Source organism: Amia ocellicauda, chromosome 16 (genome assembly GCF_036373705.1).
Source record: "Amia ocellicauda isolate fAmiCal2 chromosome 16, fAmiCal2.hap1, whole genome shotgun sequence".
NCBI lineage: Eukaryota > Metazoa > Chordata > Actinopteri > Amiiformes > Amiidae > Amia > Amia ocellicauda.
This window is the reverse complement of record NC_089865.1, coordinates 21,199,011-21,224,602: the sequence shown is the minus strand read 5'-3', so window position 1 is coordinate 21,224,602 and position 25,592 is coordinate 21,199,011. Positions and strand designations below refer to the sequence as shown.

The window sequence follows — 25,592 nt, the reverse complement described above, 5'->3', positions numbered from 1 at the left end:
AACTGGATACAGAGCAAATCCAACAGCATGAATACAGTACAACAGACACATCACCTCCTGATAAAATGTCATTAGCAGAATGGCGCCATCTCTGGAGGAAAGCCATTATTCTTCAAGGGACTGATGCCCATGATTTAAAAGAGCAACAAAATAGCTGGCGGTGGCCTAATAGTTCATGAAAGAGATGGAAGTGGATGATGAATGGAGTTCCCAATGGAAGCCACAGTTATCAGTATTCTGTGGATAAGATGTCCACTACTCTCATCTCTGTCAAGGTTAAACACCAACTGATGATTAATTAAATTGGGCATTGGTTTGAGATTTGATGTCTGGATGATGGACAGTTACAGGACACAATCGTTGTCTTTAAAGTGTGCTTAGTTTGCACGTTGCTTTAATTAACTGTTAATATTATAAAGCCATTGCAATATTGTTCTGTATTTCTAGGTGCAGCAGCATACAAATAAATCGTGCATTTGACACGGGCAGAAAATGCTGCACTATCTTTGGAACCACAAGAGGGCATCTCTATATAATGTATCCAAAGCCGTTTCTCAGGAAAACAAACATTTATTTTTTCTACACATATTACAGTACGACTCATATATAATTATAGGCTTCCTGTTGTTTCACGATAACATACAGCAACTCGAAAAGCAAATAGAGGATGTGTGGCACGTAAATCAGCATGCCCAGATGTTCAAACAATTGCACTGACTGTATGTCGTTCACTTTTTAATTTTTCTTCGAATGGGACAGCAAAGCATCTACCGGTTAAGTTTCGTTTTTTGTTTCTAGACCAAACTAATAGATGCCAGATCAGCAAACTCCACTAAATGTATTATTTTAAAGCTGTTTGAAGACACATAGATACTCTAATGTACACTAATACATACCTGGATAACTTCGTGTATGATATTAAGTTAATGTTGGTGTGTTTTTATATCCTGCTCACGTATCGTCTGGTCAGGTCTGCTGTCCTCAATACCACACAATTTGAAAGTGGATGATGTCTAATTTCAACATGAAGGACGCTGGCATGTCAAAGTCTGTCCTGCTTTGGGGACTTGCGTTTGCAATAGCGACCCGGACAGACGCCCACACAGGTAACCGATATTAAATATACGTGCTTGCCGTAGAATTAAGAAATAAGCAAATAAAAAAAATACATGCTGTACATACATGTATGCGTGCACACGTTATTTCCGTGTTGTGTATTCACTGTACTGCACTTACTTGAGACAGGTTGAGTGGTAAAAATGCTCCTTTGCTTGAGTCTTTACAGTATTTGTATTAATGGACAGGTGTTTTTTTTAATGTAAAGTATTATAAAATTTAAATACAGGAATAATTCCACCATGCAACAGGAATGTTTTATTCACTTCCTGCAGAACAATGATGCTTTGAATTGACACGCCTGTATATTAATGCATATCCGTGTTGTTGTGTGGCAGAAAACAAAATTAATAATAATAATAATAATAATAATAATAATAACTGGTTTCGTAGTGGACGATGACTTTACTGTAGTTCTAGAAATGAAATGGTGTATTCATTATGAACAGAATGCATAAAAGTGGGATTTGAAACATTTAAAGACAATACAACAACACCCTGCTGTATACAATGGACCCAAAGTTATGCAATTGTTATGTTAGTGATGAAGGGATTTTTAAATTATTTCATTTTGATCATATTAGCAAGCACATATTATTATAAAATGTGCAATCTATAACACGATAAAAGCCCAGCATAGTGAAATCATAGTAAAACTTGAAGAATGGTACATTTACTTAAACTTGAAGATGACTGTGGACATTATCCATGGTAGACTTATTTCACATATTTTATTGTTCTGAATCTTCTATTGTTAAAAGTATTGTTTAATTAGTTCAATATCAAATGATTAATTTCTCACTTCACAGATTGTATTTCTGTGGAAGAAACCAAGGAAATTACAGAAGCCAGTGAGCAATGCTTCTGCTACACTTCAGGGACCGTAATAAGGTGGAAAGACATTTGGTCCACATTTCAGGTATTTCACTGATATATTTTGAAACATGGTGAAATCATAAAATTCACTATTAACTCACATATTCTTAGGTCAAGTCTTCCCGAACAGCTCTTGTCCCCTTAACATAGTTTTGTTGTGCTGTTTTCTTGTTGGTGTGTTTTACATACCCATCCTGCAGCCCACATATGTTCAATGTTTTTTGCCTTCCATGTTCAACATTCCCAGTCCAGGCAGAAGGTAGAAGTGACTCTCCCTGGAGAGAGGGTGTTGAGTTGGTGTTTGTAACTTTTGGAAAGGAACAGCATTTTGCACTTCTCTTTTAAGCTAAAAATAATGTTTTCAGCACTAAAAGATTAGAGGACCTGCCTTCGATTGAGGCAACTCAAGGTTGATCCCCATTTGGGATTTGAGAAGGGTTTGACTTTGGCATGGATATAGCTGGTGTTTATTGCATTTCCAGCAAATTGTGCCATATGGGGCAGGTAATATAATTTACTTAGATCAATTAGATAATTGTTAATATTTATTACGTAAGTGTTGCACAACTCATAAAGGATGTTAAACGTAGAAACAATAACCATTTAAGATACATTATTAAGAACCCAAAGGTGGACTGAGATCCAAAAATAACTGAACCCCTACTGAATTAAATATTTGAATGAATTCTGAATGGTCAGACTTTAAATTAATTAATTAAGGCTAATTTGCATATATCAAATTGTCTCGCTAATGGATGTAGTTTACAGTATGAAGAAGGAAACCCAACACGTTGCTTGCATGGGTCTTTAATTTCTGACACCTGTGAAGTATGCTTTCTTGTTCTCTTCAGGTGCAGGTCAAAGGTCACAGTGATATTAGCATTGTGTTCCCACTGGAGGAGAGGTCCTGCGAGGACCCCGAGAAGAGAATTCATGTCATCAGATGCGCCTTTAACAAGTACTGGCCTTTTCCAAAGACTCACAACAACACCCAGATGGACATCCCTTTAGTTGACCAGGAAGTCTGCTTCAAGGTCAAACCAGTAAAGCCCCGGGTCAGCTACTCTGTGCATGTGACTGGAAAAAGTAAGCAAAAAGTATACATTATTTGAACTTTGATGTATATTTTTAATCTTACATATTATAACCACGATAAGGGATCTGTTCTCACACATGACCTATGTATCAACAGGAAGATGGGGCAGTAATATTAGCATTTCAATAACATTTTCAAGGGAGTTGTTTTTTAAAATGCAGAGTTGTATACTAAACTTTTCAAGGAAGTTTATATTTATTAACTACAATGACTGGTTGCTGTAAACAGGGCTTTTGTTATTTAAAGAGGAGGCGTAAATAAATAAATACATACATGTTTACTTAAGCACTTACTCACTTTTTTCTACATAAATTGCTTTTCTCCCCCTGAGTTATACAGAGACATCCTGAATATTTGCATTGTGTAAAACCAATTGATGAAACCAAACCGTAATTCTTCCAGTTCATAATTTCAGAGTTGAATATACTACTGTTTGCCATGTTCCTGTGTGGACTGAGCCTCTTCTACTTCGCAGGACGAATTTGCAGGTAAGAGTCTTTTGGCTGAAAAGGCTATAGCGTAACATCCCCAAGTCTGTAAATACCACAGTAATATCTGAAACTGCAAAATCCAAAGCACTGTGCCACCATACTGCCCTTTAACAGTAATAACAATGGTTGTAATTTAAAAAACAAACCAAAAATAAGTGTTTTGAATTAATCATACCTTGTAGTTTACCTCTGATAATGACATGATGTTAGTCACAAACATTCAGTATTTTTACATGTGTTTTCTTTTGGCAGGAGTACGCTGTTTTATTATTCTGCCGGACTCTCCGTCAGTGTTCTCAGTATATCCATTGCCTTAGTGTTTCTACTGAAACGTTTTCTACCAAAGGTAAATATTATCTACATCTGTTTGTGCAACACCCTCTCTTTTTTCTTTTCTGTTGTTATAATTACAAAGTATATTTTCCTTTATTGTTAATATTACAAGAGACTTAAGCCTTTTAAAAGTACATATAGCACTGGTACATGTACAAGGTTATGCCTATATCTCAAAAACACAGTCAGAGTTCTTAAAACTGACACCCTATATAACAAATGGTTTGGGATACTGCTACTCTCAACTCCAGCCATCCAAAGCAGGGCCCTCTCAGCTTCTTAAAAAATAGATGTTGAGGTGTGCAAGGCAGTTTTAGTGTGAGGGGAGCATGTAATTGTGTGTTTTTTGTGTGTCTTTTACAGGGAAGTACATTTTTAATATTGCTCAGCACAACTTCTTTTTCCATATTGGGCATTCAGCAGCTGTTAACTCACCGGGATGAAGTTCTGTTAATGTACTGGAAGTACTTACTGGGTGAGTCGAGATTATATGCATATAGGGATATCTTGTTCGGCGCCCATTGGCTGTGTTGTCACCACAGGCTGCCATGACTATACATATGACCCTGGATTCTACTTTAGGATAAAAGGATGGTGGGTGTATGGAGCAAATTGCCAAGTCTTGGTATGTACAGTTAGGTCCATAAATATTTGGACAGTGACACAATTGTCATCATTTTGGTTCTGTACGCCACCACAATGGATTTGAAAGGAAACAATCAAGATGTGCTTTAAGTGTAGACTTTCATCTTTAATTTGAGGGTAGTTACATCCAAATTGGGTGACAGCTGCTATCCAATTGCCCAATTACTTATGAGCTTCTAACCACATATAAATGGGTGTAATTCCTACACTGTTCACCCAATTTAGATGTAACTACCCTCAAATTAAAGATCTACACTTCAAGAACATATTGTTGATTGTTTGCTTTCAAATCCATTGTGGCGGCATACAGAGACAAAATTATGACAATTGTGTCACTGTCCAAATATTTATGGACCTAACTGTATATGGAGGCTTTTCAAATTGTTGGTTTCTTGGATTAATATGCATTAAAAACTGACAAGAGTGTGATGGATCAAAGGCTAGACTAAGCAAAGATTATTATTTGAAAAAAAAAAAAAAAAACTAAACCTGGTTGTTAATCAAAGCATTGTGACGGCACAGCAAAACAAAGATCTGAAGGTTTTTCTTTCTCTGTTCAGTGAAGGGCAAGTGTTTTAAAATCACTGCTAGAACCCTACAAACAAGCACAAATATATGATGGGAAAACATGTTATTGAATCTAGGCCCATGTTTGTTTTATAAATGAAACTGCAGTTTTACTTCTGGGGAAGATATACACTGATATACATCTGTAAAAGAATCCCCAGACAAGGTATCCCTCGAAAAGAAACAATGTATTTTCTTCTTTTCATCCAATAATGAGACTCGGTTAGATAACTGAAAACTTGGGCAGCCAGAGATTCTGTAGCATTACCTTGGTTGGAGGAAACAGCCGTGCTTCCAATTTAGATGCTTAAATTCACTTTAATTCTAACTCCTATTGTTTCATAAATGTGCAACGGAAAATGTTTCAGAGGTGAAGGGAATGCCTCCTGACTGCTTAACAGGATCTGTGAACTGCTAAATTAATTTCACCGTGGATAGCACTTATACAGCCTGCATGCAAATGTGTAAATGTTTAAACCACGAGAATAGCAGGATTAACAGGCACTGGTGTTGCCCTGAACAGTGCCTTTAATCAGCTTAAAATACAAAATATATAACTGTGCCTTATAAGGTGATGATGATGAAGGAAGAGAAGGGGATTTCATGTTTTACTTTACAGAATTTAGAGTAGTTTTTTTTGTGTTGTTTCTCTCGCAGGCTATCTGTTATTTTCAGGTTCTGTTAGCTTTGCCATCTGCTACAAGCTCGGACCAATTACAGATGAACGGACTCTCACTATTCTGAGCGTGGCACTACAGACAGCAGGCTTGCTCCTCATATACAGCGGCATTAGTTACCTTCCAGCTACATATGTCGTGTTTACAGGCATGGCCATCATTAAATGTGTACCTTATGCCAAAACAATGACCTATTGGATTGGCAGGTAAGTGTGCTTCAACAAGAGTAATTAATGAAGAAAAAAAATACTTAATCGCCTGGCCGAGGGTTCAATGGTCAGTATAACAGTTAGAAGTACAATACAAGGATTATTTAATTGCCTGAAACTGAAAGCATAGTTTTAAACAAAAGTGTCAGAGGTTGGTATTGTTTATTCTCAAAGAGGAAATTTTACAATTTTTCAGTGTAATCTATTCTTTTTTGTTTTCTTTAATATGTGTTTTCTGCTGTTTAATTGGTAGTCCCAGGGAAGCAGCTCCTGAAAAGCCTCCTCTAAGCTCAGTGGGAGGAAGTGTGTGCTTTATACTTCAGCCCACTGGTGACGGATTAGGGAAGTCTTATCAGGAGCCCTTTTCCTGTAACAGAAAGTTACCATGGAAAACAGCTCTGGTATCCAAGCAAAACTGGTGTAATTAAGAAAAGAGTTGTGTGCAATTTGTGGTTCCTTTATGTAGTACTGGAACTGCACTTTAAAGACAATGGTGCAATTGCTTTTTGCCCATTATTTACATTGCGACCATGTCGGTGTATCCTGTACAATCCTTTTTCCATTGTTTAAGCCATGTGACTGGGTTGAACGTTGAATTATTATGAATTGACTTATGTTTCAAAGCACACATGAACGCCATTTTCCTATACCCTTCACCTCGCTTCGACAGACAGATGTGGCGACTATGTGGCGGGCTCTTCAATCTCTTCAGGCGAAAGAAACCTGCGCATCGATACCTAACCGAAGAGGAGTACCGATGGCAGGGGGAAATCCACACCAGAGCCTCCTTAGACGCGTTACGGCAGCACTGCAGGACACCCGGTTTCCCCGCCTGGGACACGGTGTTGAGACTCCGAGCTCCTCAGAGGTACGGGCTTGTTGAACAGTGTGTATTCTTTTAAAACGGGCATGTATGAAACCTGGAGGCATTCTCATCTGAATCTATTTCACATGCTTAGATGTGCACAAATAAGCAAGACAGCCATTCTTAACAGTCAAGGGAGGAGGAATTTAGAAGACTAATATTAAAGATAATATTAAGCAGATACTGTGCCATATTCTCTGGTATAGTACCTGCTGCCTCTTACCACTGACTACAATATCCAATTTATTAGTATGACTGGTAGCTACTGTACTAATATAATTCATATTCAATTTGAATAAAGTTAATATATATGTATGGGCATTGGGATACACAGAAAGCAGGGAATAACAACAGGAGATTAAATGTGTTGCAGAAACACTGTATACAGCCGCAACATAACACAGCTGAGGATTAACATGGTAATCTTACCCCTGAAATGTTATACGTAGTCCACTAATGCGTTTTGCCTTTAGTCCTTTAGATAGCACTCTTACACCAAAAGTGGTTAATTGTATGTATTTTAAAACTGGAGGATTTTAGAACAGAGAGAAGCAACAGACCTTCGTATCACACTAGGAAGACGTGCAAGAGTTTGTGGGTCTGTGGTTTTGCTAGGGCAGTACTTGCAGATTGAATAATAATAGTTGAGGTGTAATTTAGGGGTGAACAACTGGAGAAAACAATTGTTAAGAAAGTTAGTTACAATGGAGATATTGTAATCTAATACAAAATATGTAGTCTGTTGATCAGATGGCAAAACAGTGACTTCTAAAACATGCAAAGGCTGGTTTAAGGCTCTTAGGGAATGACAGTCATGCACACACAATACACTAATTCTCCATGGCATGAATGCATATCAGCTGCTCACTGCTCCTTTCTTCAGATGTTACATAAAGGTTTTGGTCCCTTACGCCAGTGCAGGAGCTTATTTAACTCCTCTGTATAGTGTGAAAATACACCTGGGTGAAGGCGACTGGCACACAACTGAAACCCGCATCCTCATTTACTTGCCTTGTTAGGACTCGAATCACACGCAGGACGTTGAAGCACATCTCCTTCTTCTCTCACCCGTCAGGTTTGCAGGTTTCCTGCAGGGGTCCTCGCACATCACCCCCACTGAGTCGCAAGCACACGACCGGCAGTATGGCGTAGGGGGGCTCTTCTATGAAGAAATTATCTACCCTGCAGGGGGTGGCACGGTGCCCGCCCTGGAGTGGAACAGTAGCCAGCGGCCCAGTGAAGACTTCAGCGAGGATGAGCTGGAATATAATGAACCCATCCAGAGTCCCCTGGCACTCACACCCCCGGTACTGGCACCAGCACCGGCACCGGCTGTCCTGCAGACCGAGGACCTGGAGCTATTCTAAACTGACTGATCCACAATGGGTTTAGTTTTTATCTTTTTATCAGTTTTTTGGAAGGATGCTGAATTCTTAAAAACTTAAAGTAGATGGACACAACCATTTTTAATGAGCAGCCAGATTCCTGCAGGCATCTGCCTCTGCCAGGAGCACTGGGGAAAAGAAGGCATCCAGCCGTCCGAAACTGTCTACCGACTAGTTACTCAACAGGGGTGTTCCATATGGGTGTTGGCAGAGACATTTTCACCTTGGCATTCATCCTCCGAGTTCCCAACACCTTAGAAGTGATTTACACGTGTCCTTGAACGTCCCTAACACCAAACACACACACACACAACACCCCACAGCTTCCATAGCAATAGAAAACATCTTGACAAAACAGGATGTGTAAAAATAGCACAGCAGACGATCCAAGACATTTTGCAGTTGAATTTGCCTCAGATAGTAAAAGCATTTGATTTATCAGATTTGTATACTTACTCTAAAAATAGAGAAGCAGCCTCCTTTCAGCATATCTTCTGTGCCTCAGGTAGAAATGAACTTTTTCTGGTAAATACAAAATCATCAGTTTAAGACACTCCTTAAAGTATCCTGTGCCTTCAAGATGTATTACATGCAAACAACAAATGACAGAAGACAAAACTGAAATTTCCAGAAATGGCAGCTGCTCAGGGAGAATGGTATATATTCAGATATTCCTGCCTAATGATGCTAATAGTTGTAGGTGTTATAATTATTTCTGAGATTCTCTATTTTGAATGGATGGATGATAAGTATGGATAATGAAAGGAAACATGACACTGAATGTCTGGATAGCTCTGTTGAAACACTTAAAGCAGCATAGAATCCAATATCCAATTATATGCAAATTATGCAACCTTTTTCTTTTTTGTCATTGCCGTTTGCTTTTTTCTTCTTTCTTTAGAAAATAATGCATTTCATCTTGAATTTGAAGTGTTTACAGTGAAGGGTGAAGGTCTCGTACAACAGCTTTAATATACCTTTTTAATATTTTCTCAGGTCTGTACATATAGATTATTTAATTAAAATGCACTACAGTGAGTCCAGTGACATTTTACATTTGTTTGTGTAAATTGTATTCTTTTAACACAGGTAAACAGTTTTTCTGGCAGCTGAAAACATTACAAATCAAGGGGTGAATATATTAAGAAGCCAGAGACTGAAGGCACACACAGTTAAAACAATGCACAGAGTCCTGAAGGACACAGGCGCATGTGAATGGTTAAAGCCACTTGTTGCCTTTTCTGTACACAATACTAGGCGCTTGGAGTGCAAACAGTATTAAATTAACCCTTCATCACCCCCCAAACACATTTAAAATACATGTTATTTTTATAACGTTCACTTTCTCAGCAGTTTACAGAGTTCAAAGCTTAACGTAAGCGCTGTAATGTGCTGGTGAAATAAAAACTTAAGAATAAGAATTGGACGTTCTTATATTTACCAGTTTACCCCGAGTCATGGAGCAGTTAAATTAATAGCAGGACAGTTACACACACACACACATTAAAGCACTTTTAGGCACCAGCTGGACTACACAGACTACACATTGGGCACTTTTGGAGTTTTGATTAAGGATGGAACAAAGTGTAATAAAATACTGAACAGTTTTTCAATAATCTGTCATAGCAAGTGCATACTAGTTGAATCCACAGTGTTACTCCATGTTTAGAGGTTACCTGTAATGCGTTTAGACTAGTATCCCGCATGCGTGTGACAGATCTCCAGTGATGATGACCACAAATAAACAAGGAGCTGCAAGTGCTACCAAATCTCAAACGGCAACAATCTACCGGCAATGCATCCCTCCTACCAAAAAGAAAAAAACATTCAGGTGGTCTTTGTTTTTGGTTTGAAATTAGTTTTCCACCCCTTTTTAAAAAAACATGGATACAGGCTGACCCAGACACCAAAGTAGGAGTCCTATCTACAGGATTGGAAGTGTAAGTTCCCCCCGTCGTTCGTGGTCACTGCTGGCGGAAAGGGTTCGTCGAAGACAAGGGTGGCGCAGAGTCAAAGCTGCCTGGCAAAGGAGTGGGGTGCTCCACGCTGTCTGGGGGGTCCGGGGGCGGATGGGCCTGGTTGTCCGGGGCCGGGTTCACTTCTGCTGGGGGGTCACTGGCGGGGGTGCTGGGAGGAGCTTCGGGGGATGCCAGCTCCTCCGCCCCCGCAGGCTGGTCTGCTGTGTGCCTGTCGGACGTTGGCACGGTTGGAGGGGCTGGTACGACAGGTTCATTCGTCTCCTACCAGATACAGAAACCTTCGCATTAGCACAAGCTTTATTTAAAGGGACAATTTGCATTTAGTAATAAGGTTATAAATACATGCCATTCCTTTTATTATGATCATAATTATTAGTAATCATTAATAAATAGCTGATGATGGCTGTACTCACTAATGGTACCTACCAAGAGCTGCACTGGCAAAAAAAAAAAAAAATGTTCATTAGTGTATCCATTACTCATTCATAACTAGCAACATATGCGCCTCAAAATAAAGCAGGTGGAGGCAGTTGGAAAGTGAATGTGAAGCAAGTGCGAAGGGGTGTGGTGCGTGTTAAATTTAAACCAAAATCATCCAACACTTCCATTTCAGACCTTCTCTTCGTTTTCTCTGGGCGGAAGTCGGCCTCACAGACCTGCACTAACATGGATAATAAATTCTGGATCTTGGCAAAGAGTGATGTTTGTTGCCAAATCCTATTTCTGGATTCCGTATGTACACATGAAAGGTTTGCTGAAGTCTGTGTATAAAGAAATCTGTGTGCTTGTGTGTGTTGAGGAGTATTAATGGCCTATGCTCCTCCTCATATTCTTACAGCATGACCAATGCTATCCTCAGCCCTGGTCACATGCTTGCCAACACGTCAACTAATTGGCGGCTGTGTGTGACCGGAGATCATCAAGAATAACCCAAGTCCAAATCAGATCATGTTACACAGAGGGATTTTATTTGTCACTTTCACCATGTGCGTCCACAGCATCCCCATATAACTACCATCAAATGTGAAAATAAATAAATCAATAAATAAACAGAATTGTGACAAGAGGTCTTCATTTTTTGGCTTGATTTTGACTGAATCAAAAGTAGCGATTCCTTATTGAACAACATTCAATTACCTTCATTTCATTACAATTATGCAGGATTTAGACAGAGATTAAAAAAAGTAATACATTTGAAACCGAAACCCCCTGTGAAATGTTAAATAAAAGAAAACACTTTCTCACCTTTCTTCAGCTGAGCAAGGTAAGCATGAAAGAGAGAGAACGTGCTTCAGTCATTGCACCACCATATTTTAACAATTTTTACAAAAGAGAATACCATTTGAGAAATACATCAAACACTGCCCAGACTGTAGCCTCTTCAGAAATGTGTGTAGATTGACTCAACAACAACTTAATTTAGAGGAGAAAAAATTGAATAACCATACATGTGCATCAGCATAAAAATCCCTTTATATTTCAGAGCAGAGAACGTATGGCCTGCACTTTACCATCATGAATCATTGACAGATTATCTTCTATTAAACACTGGATGCTTGCTGGAGAAAGTGCTGTGCGTTTCATCTTTTTAATAACCTCCAGACATGCTAACCATCCAACAAGGTTTTGTTTTGACAAACGGTGTCTGTTTACTGTCACAATCTCAGCGAGACTAGGTGGCAATACATTGCAGAATTAATCTCTTCAAGAGTAACTAGTCTAATTAGTTTACCAGCTCGTTTGTATGCCATACAGATTTTGAAATTCTCTGCCATGCGCCAAGGCAGCAAACACCTTGATGTGCTCTCCTGGGCATCTCACCTAAACTTTAGGCTCAAGCCTGCCTTTAGGTGTGGGTTTTTCCCCCGATTACAGAGAAAAACTCCCTACCTGAAGAGGCTGATTCTCCACAGCAGGGCTCTGCCGGGCCATTTTCACCATCTCTTTGATCTGGTAGAAGGCAAAGGCTATGGTCACCCAGGGCGAGGAGGAGATGACCCAGGCCGGCTTGTTGACGTCCTCTTGTTCCTCCTGGTGTTTGGTCTTCTTGGGCGGCAGCTTGGGCTCCATGCGAGGCATCACGGCTTCAGACTGGTGCTCCACCAGGTCGATGGTGGCGATGGGAACTGGACTGGATGGTACGGGGATGTTTTCCGCCAGCATCCTGTCCTCTAAACCAAAAACAGCATAACAACATCACAGTCAGTATTAACACTGGGGAAGGAAAATAAAGGGTACAGTTATGCAGTGAGTATGTCAGGATGACTAGATTTCCTGTAGATCAAATACTTCATCGATTTACTGTGCATGTTCCTTCTAATTTCAAAGGCAGTTTATCGCCCTGAAGAAGTGAACGAGGTCACTATGGGCTCCCATCACGGTTCAGTGTCTCACCTTTTTCTTCATTTTTCCCTACCACCCACTGAATGAAAGCGAACACTAATAAGATCACAAGAGAAGCCATTCCTATTCCTCTGAAGGTCTCAGCCGCCCCTAAAACAGAGAGAGAAAGTCGAAGGTTAAAGAGGAACCAGCATCCAGCAGGTACCATTTAAAGGCCTTCAACTAATTGTAAGAACTGGGCTCAAGATGAGTCTAGCAGGCAATGAAACAACATCAAATATATCTCCAGCACGAAACAGAGTGAGAAAATGCCATGACAGACAAGGATCTCCCAGAATGCACCTTGATGAGCTTTTCAGATGTGGAACATTACACCTGATGAACAGAGCTAGTGTCTGCTCTTGTTATAAGGGTTTCCAGTGGCTAGGGTTCCAATTATGTATTTTTCCAAGAAAAGATGTTACAAAAACAACAACACATTCTTCTTCTTGTGATATGGAACAATTACTGACAACTCCCATTGTCAATGTAGGGGAATGAACAATCAGACAATCAGTCAGTCAGTCTTTATTTAATATTGGGCTTGGTAAAGCTAAGTAAACAGAACACCATTCATAGAACGAAAAAATAAAACATAAAAAGTAAGTAAATAGAGTTGCAATAAAAGAGTTAATTTAAGAGTTGTATTCAAAACATCGTAACAATTTAGAGCCAGAAATTTAAGACAGTTTAAATGTAATGAAATGCACCAGAAGTGTAAAGGTAGGAAAGGGGGGGGGGAGACTGGCATACGTACCGAAGAAATTGACGAAGACTCCCCCGACCATGGCTCCGCAGCCCCTGCCCAGGCCTAGGTGAAGGCCCTGCAGGATGCCCTGGGCAGAGGTCCTCAGTGCTGGGGGCACGGCAGCGCTCAGATACGAGATGCAGGCTGCCCACACAGAGGCGTGAGTGATACCTGCAGATACACAACACCTTCAGACCAGGGGACACCCACAGAGGAGAGCCAGAGGACAGCGCCCCTGCCTGCCAAACCTCTAATCTGAAATGTACAGTAGAACAGCCAATTTATTAAACTCACAAATAAATACAAATCTTACACAGCAGTTAGTCTTTGGCAAGAAAGATAGGTTATCGAGGAAGTGACCCTAAATGTTAAGTTTATTAATGTTGTGGAAATGAATCCTTCAAATGAGCAAAGCCTTCTTTCTTGGGTTTAGAATCAAGAAATAGTTTTTCTAAACAAAGAAGCACATGATAGTTTGCTGAAGGGATTACAATGACCTAATCTTTGCCTTTGTGCCCTAAGTTTATAAAAAGCTCTACAAATATGGAGTCATAAAATCTCTATTGCGATTGTGGGTTTAAGTTTATGCATATTTGCCAGCCTTGGCTGCATATTAGAGTTCAGAGAGTCCACGTATGTATAAAAGTAATGAATCAATAATTGCACTTAATGTGAATGCAAAAACCTGCTTAAAACTAAATTGAATTACTTAATTATGGCCAATTAATATGCATTACCCCTAAATCAATGTTGCTTTTAACATTATAAAACCTGAAAGGGTGAGGTATTGGACATAATATGCACCTGAAAACCTTTGATTTTATTGTGCAAATGTTTTTTTAACTTCTGTGCAAATACACAAACAAAGGTGTATGAAATAAATAAGTATAAATTAAAATTGAATATGAAAATATTTAAAAGTACTTTAAATAAAATTAAAACAATTATTGCAACATGGAAAGTAAACTCTTTAATCTCACCCCTTTTTATCGATAACTCCGGCTACATGCCTATAAGCAGACTTCCTACAGAAAACTACCCTGCCCAGAATGCATCACTCTGTCAGTGCTATTACATTAGGTATGTTTAGATCACACAGACTTTCGTCATTCTGCACAGAATCTGCACAGAATATGACGATAATGTACTTTTTGTATTGCAATAGACCCCTGGCACTTTTTCTAGCTGTTACTCTATATTTTTTTGCATTCAAAAATATGATGATGTTTATAGTAAAAGCAAAACATTTGTAATTATTACTGTATCAATTGACTGAAGATTTGAACAAAACAATATTTCTAATTCACATATGGCAAAATCCAAATCATGGCACAACGTCATACTGGTGGGTCTACCACCCACCCCTAATTGGAGTGTTAGCTGGGTTTAGGTAATGCAAGTGTAAAATCAGTGAGAAAAGTACTCTTACACCACAATCTCCATCTAAAATCCCAATTGCAGTATAATCTGTACAGTCCCATATATTTGTGAACCTTTGCTTTTAAGATCCAAATGGAAGGAGCTGGGGGGGAATTTCAATGCTAGTTCAAGGTGTGACGAGCTTATCTCTAATGAAACACAGCAGAAAGCAAAGGGCAGTCTTCTCATTATGTTTGACTAAAAGGAGTTCCTGGTACAGCTTTTATTTTATTGTTTAAATATATATTTGCTATAATCCAAACATGTCACTTTAACATCTGTCAGTGGGATTATCAGGAAAACTTTGTTTTATAAGACTGCAGTGGCAGGGGATTTAAAATGTAAAAAAAGCAACAGAATCACATTTGTATACTGATAAGGGAAACATGTAAAGTTGGATAAGAACTGCTGTTGCTCTGCTAGGATGGCTTATGACAGTAAACAAGATTTGTAGACCTCAGGGGTAAAAAAAAAAAAACAGGAACAGGAACACCTGAATTGGAATATGGCCAACATCAATGTTTTGTATATGTGCTCTGAGGAAATCCATAATTTCCCCTGATCATTTTTATTTAAAATACAACAACTAAAACATAAATAAAACAGTTAATTTTAAACCGATTGCCAAGCTTCTGATAAAAATGATTCAGTTCTGAACAGAAAACAACAGCTCAGAGAAAGCAAATCTGAGCTTTTTTAAAGTGGATAATAATAACAACAATGACAGATATTCTTTAAAATAATTGAAGTTTGCTTCTATGTAATGCTCATTGTTCCCCCTGGTGCTGCGTTTTTGTTTTCACAAAAGTATTGAGTATTGATTGATTTATTTTTGATGGGGTCAGGCAAAGAATGACTTCCATATCCTTAAAGATAAGTGAGCTTTAATATTGTTTATGGCTGTGCAAAAGATTATAAAAGACATCAGGGATGTGCTGGGCAGGATTGTGAAATGCTGCCTACAGTTAATCGAGAGAAGAAACACTTTTTTAAATATATAAACAGAGAAATAAACTCCCCCCACCCCCCAAGGTTAAGGACAATGAAATGAATAGAATACATGCATACAAAAAGACCTGAAACTCAGTATTAGACACTGAACAGGAAGATATTAAGAGAGTTGAAGGAAAAAAAAAAACTATTGCAGTAAGAACACATTAAAATATCCCAATCATGCTTGAATCATGTGGCTAACCTCGAAAACATGTTCAAAACGCCTGGAGCACTTTTGAACCTAATGAGGTTTTATGAGAAGGCAACTGTGAAGACTCCTGTCACATCACGCTTCTCAACACTTAAACGCTTAACTGTCAAGACATTGAGGAAGACGGATATTGAAACGCATGCTGCTGGCTATTTTTTCCGGTTTGCAGAAAGCTATGTTTAAGGCTATCTATAAAAAATACAAAAATAAAATAAGTATTTTTTGACAGACTCTCCAGAGGGGGCTTTACCAGCATGCTTTAGAAGAAAAAAAAAATGGTCATGAAATGGTATTTAAAGACTTATACTGTGAAATGATTTAATTTATGTTTTTATAGGTGCAGAAAGTAGAGGGCATTATTAAGTGACCTGAATAAGGTGTAAGAGATTGCCCGCTGTCTCCGGGTGTGTACGCTTGACCAGCCTGCTCTGAATATAGTGTCAACACCCAGTAAAACCAACATTTAAACAAGAGCCTGTTCCAAGAAACTCCTGACCTTTTGTTTAATGCCAGGGCTTCTGTAAAGTCAGTGTCACCTGGGCTTAGTGGTTTCCATATGAAACGCTGTGTAACCAAATAAGACAACAGAACTTACAGCCAGGCTATGCAGACGACCCACACACCGCTATTACATACGAAAACAGGCCAACTAGTACTGCTCGCTGAATTACCATGAAGTGTTAGTGTTAAATGGAAAAAAACGGTTCTAATTATGCATTTTGCTTAGGTCCTATATTTGTTAGGTGCATTCCTCTTGGTAAATGTGCGTTTGGTATCAAGCCACCAGGTTAAAATCAGTTGCTTGCCAGTTAAAAAGAGCGAGGCAAGCACACAAAACATGTCACTTTACTGGGTACAGAAATATTAGGTGTCAACATCTTGTTTCATTGCGAATGTGGGTTTTAACCGAGATCTCGTTTAACCACATTGTTTTTCCTGTACAGATATAATGTCAAGCATGAATAAAATAAAATAATCTGCTTTGGTGCTTCGCTTTTGACTAGGCCTAATATGTTGAAAGCAATTAAACGAAAGATTAACAATTTACCCATAAGCGCAGAATTGGGGCTCTCAGATTACAAATTCTAATGATCACTTATATTAAATGTATATAGTGTGCACCAGTGGTGTTGGCCTTTAAATATTGTGGTAAGTCTTAAGTCTTGGAGGTTTAATTCAAGTAGATGCTGTCACTGTAATGTTGCAGAACCTGGGCAGTCAGAGAAATCAAAGCAATGTGGGGTAATCAAAAATAAATGGGTGAAACCAATCCCCCCCCCCCCAAAGTAAGATTCATAATACAAAATAAACTTCTACTACACTGTGAACACTCCTTACCTTGAAGTACCTCCATAGGCAGGACAATCCAAGCATTTTCTAAGTAGGATATGTAGAGATAGCGGGCTGTGTTGCAGGCCAAACCAATATACAAAACCCTGCAATGGGGAGAAAGAAAAAGAAAAAGATGAAATTCAAAAACAAACGGACCAGCGCTGTCAATTCCACATGAATCGAGCACAGCATGACTCATGCTCCGTGGGCGGCTCCACTTCTAATATAAGCCACAGCGCTTTCATATCACACCACCCAAGACTTTTACCTCAGTCGTCGCATCACAAACTTACATCACACCCTGACCCTTCACAGCCCAAGTCCCTCATAAATAAGCACTTTTCATTGAAACATACGCATCTTTGTTTTGTTCATGGCATGCAATGGTCAGTGACCACGTATTTTGTTTAAAACCATTTTATCTGTAACTCGAGCCCTGTTAAATATAATACCCCTGTAATTTGCTGCAAAACAAGCTTTCAGAACCCATTAAACTGCAGTTAGTTCTCTTGACTTTTGATGGATGATTAATATTTCAGTTGTGTGCCAAGTTTTTAATTAACTTCACAAAACGCTCAAAGCTCAAAGCACCAGTTAAAAAGTAAAGGAAGACAAAGCAAGCTGTGGCATTCTGGGCGATGTAGTCGATCTAATTAAAAAGAAATGCCAGTTAAATCTCTTTGGACTAAGCACAGAGTTTTGTTTTTTCTTCTCCCTAACTAAACTGCCACACTAGATCAATAAAAGATGGGAGACACAAAGATACGAACAATTTTCAGCAGAGTATTAAATTACAGTGCTGCTTTATAGTAAAGACATTCAAGCCTCAGGCCTCTAATACTGCACAGAGGAGATACAACAATGACTTTGGAAACGGGATTTGCAAGTACTGAAAACTGTTTCTCTAAGAAATGTCCCCAATCGTTCTTCAGAGCAAAAAATTCACTTTTGATTTTAAGATCAGGGAAATTAATTACTTTAAATGTTAAGTTTCTCCATTCATTTGACTTCAAAAAGCACAAGATATTGAATTCCTTAAGTGTAGTAAATATGTATCTGTGCTTTTCCTCCGTAGTTGAAAAAGTCATTGGTTTTCCAACCGATAATTCAGGATTCGATAGCAAGGGTTTTATTATGAAGTGCCTTGCTAATCCTGTTGCATCCCTGTCATTTTCAGCGTCATTATATCACTGAAATTATTTATTGTTGAAAAACAAAACAAAAACAAAGCAAAGACAGTTACATGTTGCCAGCATGCCAGTGTTTTCCAACTGAAGTGACAGGAACACAGACCTTGGATGAAATAACTAGGCTTCCCCTAGTTACTGTTGAAGGAATTGTCTGCACACACCAGATCAAAGTCATCATGATGAAGGGAAATGAAGCTCTTTTCAGTGCCACAAAGAATGCCAGAGATGGGTGTGGCGGCAGAGAGAATTGAAAAGCTGACAAATGCGGGGCACTCTCGCTAGCCTGGCTGGGGATCACAGTATTCCAGTTTCGCAAGATGTCACTGCCACTGACCTTGAACATCCGAATGACTCATCGAACCCAGAAGCGGTGTGAAAAAATTTAGGTGTGTCCTGTTACAAGGTGTCATACATATGTATTTAGGTAGTTGTATGTTTGATCATCTTTTAAAAATAACAACAAAAGAAATGTTCTCCACCCCTTCCAAGTGTGATGAGGTTTAAGGAGACCAGTATACTAGACTCCTTCATCATGCACATCTGAGAATAAACAGAGAGAGGAGGTTTTCATTGTTTTACTACCATGTGCTGAAGCAATAGCTTGCAGTGGAACTTGCAAACATCCAAATTTGTTAGAATTGAATTAGAAAATCAACACTGGTCAGAGTATTGTTTAATTGAATGCATAAAGTAATAAGAAACTGTAAGAGGTAGCTCATAATAAACATTTGAATCCCCCACAACAGGAAGTTTAACCCTATAAGTAAATGACTCGTTGACTTGATGATGATGATGTGTTTCAATTTAGAAATAAATAACAAAAAAAAACATTGGCTCCAAAACACAGGTGTATAGATACTTAATACAATTACGCACAAACTGAAAGAATCATTGGGAATACTGCATTTCAAACTACAACAGACACACAGAATGCCCTTGTCTTGTGACTTCAAAGTGAACATCATAAAAAAAAAGCCTCTGCACCCATTGAAAACATTGATGTTCAACTACCAGCTAGTGTCACTGTAAATATGAGAAGCACCAAGGGTTTTGACAGCTAGAAGTCTGTAAGTGCTCTGTTGGAAATAAAAACACACAAATGAATACCAGTTTTAACCACAACCAGCGAGTCTCAGTAGCGGTGTGATTTGCGTGGTCAAAACAATATGCAATTGTCTTGATGAAAACAAGTTAGACTGTAGTTGGATGAATTTAAAGCTTTATCTCAAACTAGCAGTCAGTGTTGTGAGTAAATAGGGTTGATACCTGTAGGGGACAACAACGTTTGCTGAACATATTTATATACAGGAAATTAGATTATGGCGCAAAACCAGAAATTGAGAAATCCAGCATACTTTCTCTATGTTGTGAAATGTTTTACTGCACAGTCATTTCACTTGATGATCAATAGATTTTTTTAAATGTATTTATTTTTCTTTTAATCTGTAAACAATCACCGTCATTCAATTTCAGATCATTATTCAGATTGGTTCAGTCACTTTTTGATTAGATAGTTGTGGGTTTTAACAACAAAACAAAACAAACAAGAAAAACACCAGCAACAGTAGATTAAGTAAATTCAGCCATTTCACTTAAATATGAAAACAAATGCCAGTAAAGGAACCAATCTTCTACAAACCAATAGTCTAAGGCTTCGGTTTCATATCCTGTATTATCTGCGCTAAACAATACGGTCGTCTTTTGTCAGACATTTGGATTAAGTCACTTCTGGCAAAAAACAGATGCCAACTGAGCTTCATTAACTGAAACTGTGTGATTTGACAGTGTAGTAATAATAATAATAATAATAATAATAATAATAATAATAATCACAAGCCTATATTCACAAACCCATACTAAAGGCGTACTGACTAATAGGTTATACATCCTGTGGCAAATATCCAGTCCAGACACATTCAATTCATCCTTTATATAAGTCTGCCAAAGAAGAAAGTCTAACTTTCTCAAAATATTGTCTTACAAGCACCACTCTGTGTGTGGCATTTTCACAGCTCAAATCACTTTTTTGGAAGCTGAATGGATGGTGGCCTGTTATGACACACTACCACTGACAGCACCATCTTAATGCTCAGTTGTCTAAATGACACAAGAGTCTAAAATGTCCCAGCCTTGTGCAAATGGCAAATGTAATTATGAAGTCATGTGTAAAGAGAAGGAGAGCCATAATGTTTCACTGCAATGACAAAGTTGTATTAAGCTTGAATTGTAAGCTTACTAAAATCTAAAGAAAAAATACCAAAGCAACTTATATAGCTTGACAGGAAATGTAAATAAACCTAAATTCAATACAAACCACAGACTAATAAAGTAGTGTATGAAGACTACTGCTGACTTAATTTAGAGCTATTACAATGAAGCTGATTACATGCCAGCAAAAACAGATTTGTGACCTTCAGACATGACAATAAGGAGTCTCTAAAGAAGGTGAAAGATAAGGCCAAAAATAAGCCACCAGCAAACAACAATGAACACAAAAGATGAATGAAAACAGAATGGAAGACCCAAATGATGCCAAAATGATTTCTTACAGAAACAATGCAGAGAAAAAGATAAATGTGGCCAGTGAAATGATGAAAAAGTACATTCACAGATGCTCTGCAGATGGATATCATAAAAGCCTATAACAACTACAACTGGGAGGGGCAGGCTGATTGCTGAGACAGTTAAGTCCTGTTTCATCGTGTTTAGATGGCTTTAAAGGGTACAGATATTATTAATCAAAAACCAATGGTCCACTGTGGAAACCCTTATCTAGTTTGTCAACAGAGAAGCCAGCTGGGCATCTCATAAACAGTCCTTAGCTCTTACATCAAGGATTACTCATCCACAAGCCACAAAAGATATAATGCTGTTCAGAGTAATTTGCCACCCAAAAACCACCATTGTCTCCCGTTCAATACATAGCAAAATATACACGTTAGGAATGAAAATACAGAATATTGTTATTGTTATATGAAGCAAATATCTTTAGGGGAAAATACACAACTCTTATAATACTAAAATAATACTAAAAAGTGTTCAGTTGTCTGGGTTCATTTTGCAAGCTTTGACTTCCTTGTCCACTCAGCCTTAAAGAGTACTTAATGAGAACTGTCATTAGTCATTAGTAAATCCATTTGCAATCTGGAAACACCTTAAGTATATTATGGTTTTCCTACCAGCTACGATGCCATGCCCCTCTATTGGTGGTGTAACCAAGACATAAAAGCCCATTCCATACCTGATGTGTCCCACCAACTCAATGAGCTTGTGGCTGGTGAAGTAGGCCGCCAGCTCGGAGACGTGGCTCAGCACGGAGCAGATGCCGAACAGCGTGGTGGTCCCCTTCAGGTCCTCTAAGTGCCAGTACAGGAAGGTGAAAACGAAGCCATAGCCGAAGCCCATGAACCAAGCCACGAAGAGGACCGTGCCGTAGCGCACACTGCAGAGCAGCACGATCAGCTCTTTGTATTGAAACTGGTCCTGGCTGGTGCTGGGGGTAGCCGGAGGGGCGGCTTCGAGACTTCCTTCGGTGGGAGTGTTGCGGGCCACCTGGGGGATTTCTATTTCCTCCTTCTGGTCTTCCTCAGGTTTGTAAATGCTGCTGCTGAAAGAGAACTGCGTGGCCACAATCAGCGCCAGCGTCATCAGGACCCCAAACACAATGAAGGCAATCTGGTAGTTCTTGTAATCGGGGAGGACGCAGCCGGTGCCCTCGATGAAGAGCCTGATGTGCGTGTGGTCGATGCCGATGCCCACCGAGAGCATAGCCAACCCCCAGCCCAGAGAGCCCCACATCCTCTGCAGGCCGTAGCGGTCCCGGTGTTTGCCGAGGTACTGCAGGGTCACAGTGTCCACAATGGTCACGGCGGGGGCACTAAAGAACTCCCCGATTATGATCACCAACAAGATCAAGAGGAAGATGGTCTCCACTTGGTCACTGTTGTAAGTGATTGTGTACTTGTCCAAGGACTTGGTTGTGCTTTGAGTGGTCATGCTGGTGGTGGTACTGGGTGTGGGGATGGTTGTGGGTGATGCCGGTGTGGTACCATTCTCTCCAGCTAACAGCTCCACTGTCCTGTTTACGTCAGCGTTTCTGGCATGCCGGGAGTGTAAAAGGTGTTCCAAGTCAAAAAAGGGCAGAGTGAAGATCCCACTGTACAAAGCTCTCCTGTACCGAGTCTTGGTGTCGTTCAAGGTGGAGTGGGAGGTCGGGGTAATCGTGGTGTTGGTCGGCGTTACGGTCGGGTGCTTCAGGACGCACGTCATGGAGGCCGGCCTCACAAAACCGATCCCGCAGTTGAACAGAACCCAACAGAGCACGGAGAACAGGAGGACGATTTTGCCTTTCTTGAAGCGGTCGGCCACCACCCCCCAAAACGGAGCACTGCAGAACTCGATGAAGTAGCGGATGCCGACGAGAAGACCACTCTGACTGGGTGTCATGCCCAGCTGTTTGTAATAGACAGGCAGCAGAGGGTGCAAGGATCCGTAGGCGGCGTAGAAGAAGAAATAAAAGACTTTGGAAATGAGGAGATGGTCGTCAATCTTTATGCAGTTCCTTTCCAGGCAGTCGATGTCGTCCTCCTCTGCAGGCAGAGGGGTTTCCAGAGGGGGTGGCGGCACGGGAGGGGGCCCGGCCACTTGATCCAAAGACAGGGTGTTGAAGGGCTCGGCCAGCACATACTTCCTCTTCTGCTCTTCCTCGTCCTCCGTCAAAATGGCCACTCTATCGTCGCTCGCCATGTCTTGGAGACCAAAAAGAAACAAAATAAAAATATATATAGTTTACAAATTAATATCTATTCGTGGACTGTGACCACTCACTGGGTGCATTGTGAAATAATTTAGCTCACTGTAAGAGAGGATGGCCATTAATGAGTTTTGAATGAAGTTGCTAAATACATTACCAAACCACAGAGTTTTTTTTACATGATTATTTGTACACACACCAGGACAACAGGCACACACGATGGCCTCTGATCAGTGCCTGCCACCCTCAGATCCATCAAACTTTCCATCCATTTATCACCATGGCAACCCCGGCAGCTGTATTGGCAAGGGATCTGCTCTGTACACACACAGCACCGGCCATTCAGGGGGCCTGGTTTTGCAGTCATTTGGTCTCATGATTGCTGAGGTGGCTCAATAATGACTATTGTGCAACCAGCATGAGCATGGCATATAAAATAAATTGCTTATTATTATTTATTATTGTTGTTTACAATGCCAGTGAGACATACAGGGCATATTCCTTAGTGGTTTCATATTTCTATATTTCCTTCTGTTCTGCCATGAATTAAGAACCACTTCTTAAAAAAATAATCTTAATTTTGCAATATTTGTTCCCACGTATTCTCCATAACTTTGAAAGCACTGTTTACATGCATGTGCCAACTCAATCAACCCACCACTTCACACGGAACAATAACTACGCCCTGCTGCCAGGAAAACAAGCTTGTTTGGCGACTTCGCCCGAGTGAAATGTAAATTACGCGTATGCACTTAACTGTAATTACAAAATAAGGCGATCCTGAGTGGACAACCGGTGCACAAGTCAAAGCCAGGATTGACAGCTCCTCGCCAAGCTTGCGTGTTACGTTTGCGGAAGTGCATGTGTCGGGTGTTTCCTAACATTCAAAATGTTCTCGGCACACACTGGCATTTATGTGGAAAAGCCGGGTTTTTGTTTGCCAATGGTATTTCTACACCAGAGACAACACGTTCATAAACTTGCTCTTCTCTGGGCGGAATCTCGATGTGTGGTGTGTGCTTGTGATCCCCACTATACACTATTGATCTCCGTTATCGCTGTACGACAATAATAATTAAAAAGTAAATGGGTTCATGAACCTGTTCAACCATCATACACGAATACATACGTACATGTAGATGCGTCAGTCATACCAACTTATTATTCCAATACTTCGCTCAATGTAGGACACATACATGAATTGTCTGTCAGTAAATTTAAAACAAATCAGATACAATACGACAAATCGGTATTTAAAAAGCATTTGTTAGTGCACCGTCCTACCTGAACGTCCTGCTCTTGAAGTTTAAAAGATCTTCTCTCGGCCGCCCTCGTCGGCAGGTGATCTGAATTGATAATAATGTGTCCGGAGAAGATGTCCTCTCTCCAACATCATCTGTACCCCGACTGTGCCGCTGTGTGTGGCTCCATTGAGTCCTGCCGAGCACTTAAAAACGCACAATAATCCGGGTTTATTGCCGGAATCTCGCAGAGCAAGTCTTGTTACGCAGCCGTACACATTTCAGCCAACCTGTCTGTGCGGCGCGGCGGCAGTGTGTCTGCTCCTGACGTCACCTCTCACCTGCGCGCCGGGGTCGGGGCGCCTCACAGCCGCTTCACACAGCGGTCGTGCTGCTGATGCGCAGATGTCCGCAGTCCGCGGCTCCACCAATAGGATCGTCGGGATTGTGCAGATCTGCGCAGAAAAGCGGACATCTGCGATAGAAGAACGCGGCCGGTGTCTTTACACGGAAGAGCCAGTCACTGGGCTGAGACGGTGTGTGTGCGTTGCCGTCTGTTTGACTTGATGGTATTTTCGGATTGCTCTAGGGGAGTTTAACATAACAGGCTTTTCCAGAAGCAGATTCTGAAAGTATGGCAGATTTTATACTTAAAAAAAAAAACACCTGACAGAAATAGCTGATCAAATTCCTGGGCTGGGGAGAAGCCAAGCTCCCTCTGTTAAAAACAAAATAATATTACATCCTCAGACAGTGTAAAGTAAAATCCAACCTAATTTAATTTAAAAGCTGCAGGGCTTTGAAGTTCAGTTCCAAGTGCCAAATATTACTGAATGCTTACTGCTGCGGAGAAAATATTTGCTTAATTGATGTAAGGTTATATAAAAGCCTATCATATTATTGTGTTACCATAATGTCTAATGCATAAAATATATTTGATTTCAGCATTCCACAAACAAAGTATTTAAACACACAAGAAAAGGTTTTGTGAATTGCCTAGTTCTCAGACTGAGGCCATTCCCAGCTTTTGGTTACTAGAAATGTTTAAACACAGAAATAAACTTTTCATACATACAGCTGTTCA

General features: G+C 39.9%; 2 protein-coding genes across 4 annotated transcripts; one reads left to right on the top strand and one right to left on the bottom strand.

Annotated features, from left to right (window-relative positions):
* Positions 1–998: 998 nt before the first annotated feature.
* On the top strand, positions 999–9,119 carry nemp2 (nuclear envelope integral membrane protein 2). The gene is made up of 9 exons (XM_066688547.1): positions 999–1,106; positions 1,926–2,035; positions 2,844–3,078; positions 3,504–3,576; positions 3,832–3,925; positions 4,276–4,387; positions 5,782–6,007; positions 6,681–6,878; positions 7,951–9,119. Exons 1-9 carry the CDS (start codon positions 1,007–1,009, stop codon positions 8,240–8,242), a joined length of 1,440 nt encoding a protein of 479 aa, XP_066544644.1. The 5' UTR covers positions 999–1,006; the 3' UTR covers positions 8,243–9,119.
* Positions 9,120–9,222: 103 nt separating this feature from the next.
* mfsd6b (major facilitator superfamily domain containing 6b) lies at positions 9,223–24,884 on the bottom strand. 3 transcript variants are annotated; one of them, XM_066688546.1, is made up of 8 exons: positions 24,552–24,883; positions 21,756–23,262; positions 17,331–17,428; positions 13,379–13,540; positions 12,634–12,732; positions 12,130–12,410; positions 11,485–11,494; positions 10,360–10,500 (listed from the first exon to the last, which is right to left on the bottom strand). In XM_066688546.1, the coding sequence occupies exons 2-8, from the start codon at positions 23,258–23,260 to the stop codon at positions 10,490–10,492; spliced, it is 2,166 nt and encodes a 721-aa protein (XP_066544643.1). In that variant the 5' UTR covers positions 23,261–23,262; positions 24,552–24,883; the 3' UTR covers positions 10,360–10,489. The 3 variants fall into 3 exon arrangements, with proteins under 3 accessions (XP_066544641.1, XP_066544643.1, XP_066544642.1); XM_066688544.1 differs by lacking the exon at positions 11,485–11,494 and having other exon boundaries at positions 9,223–10,500; XM_066688545.1 differs by lacking the exon at positions 10,360–10,500 and having other exon boundaries at positions 11,186–11,494; positions 24,552–24,884.
* Positions 24,885–25,592: the final 708 nt, after the last annotated feature.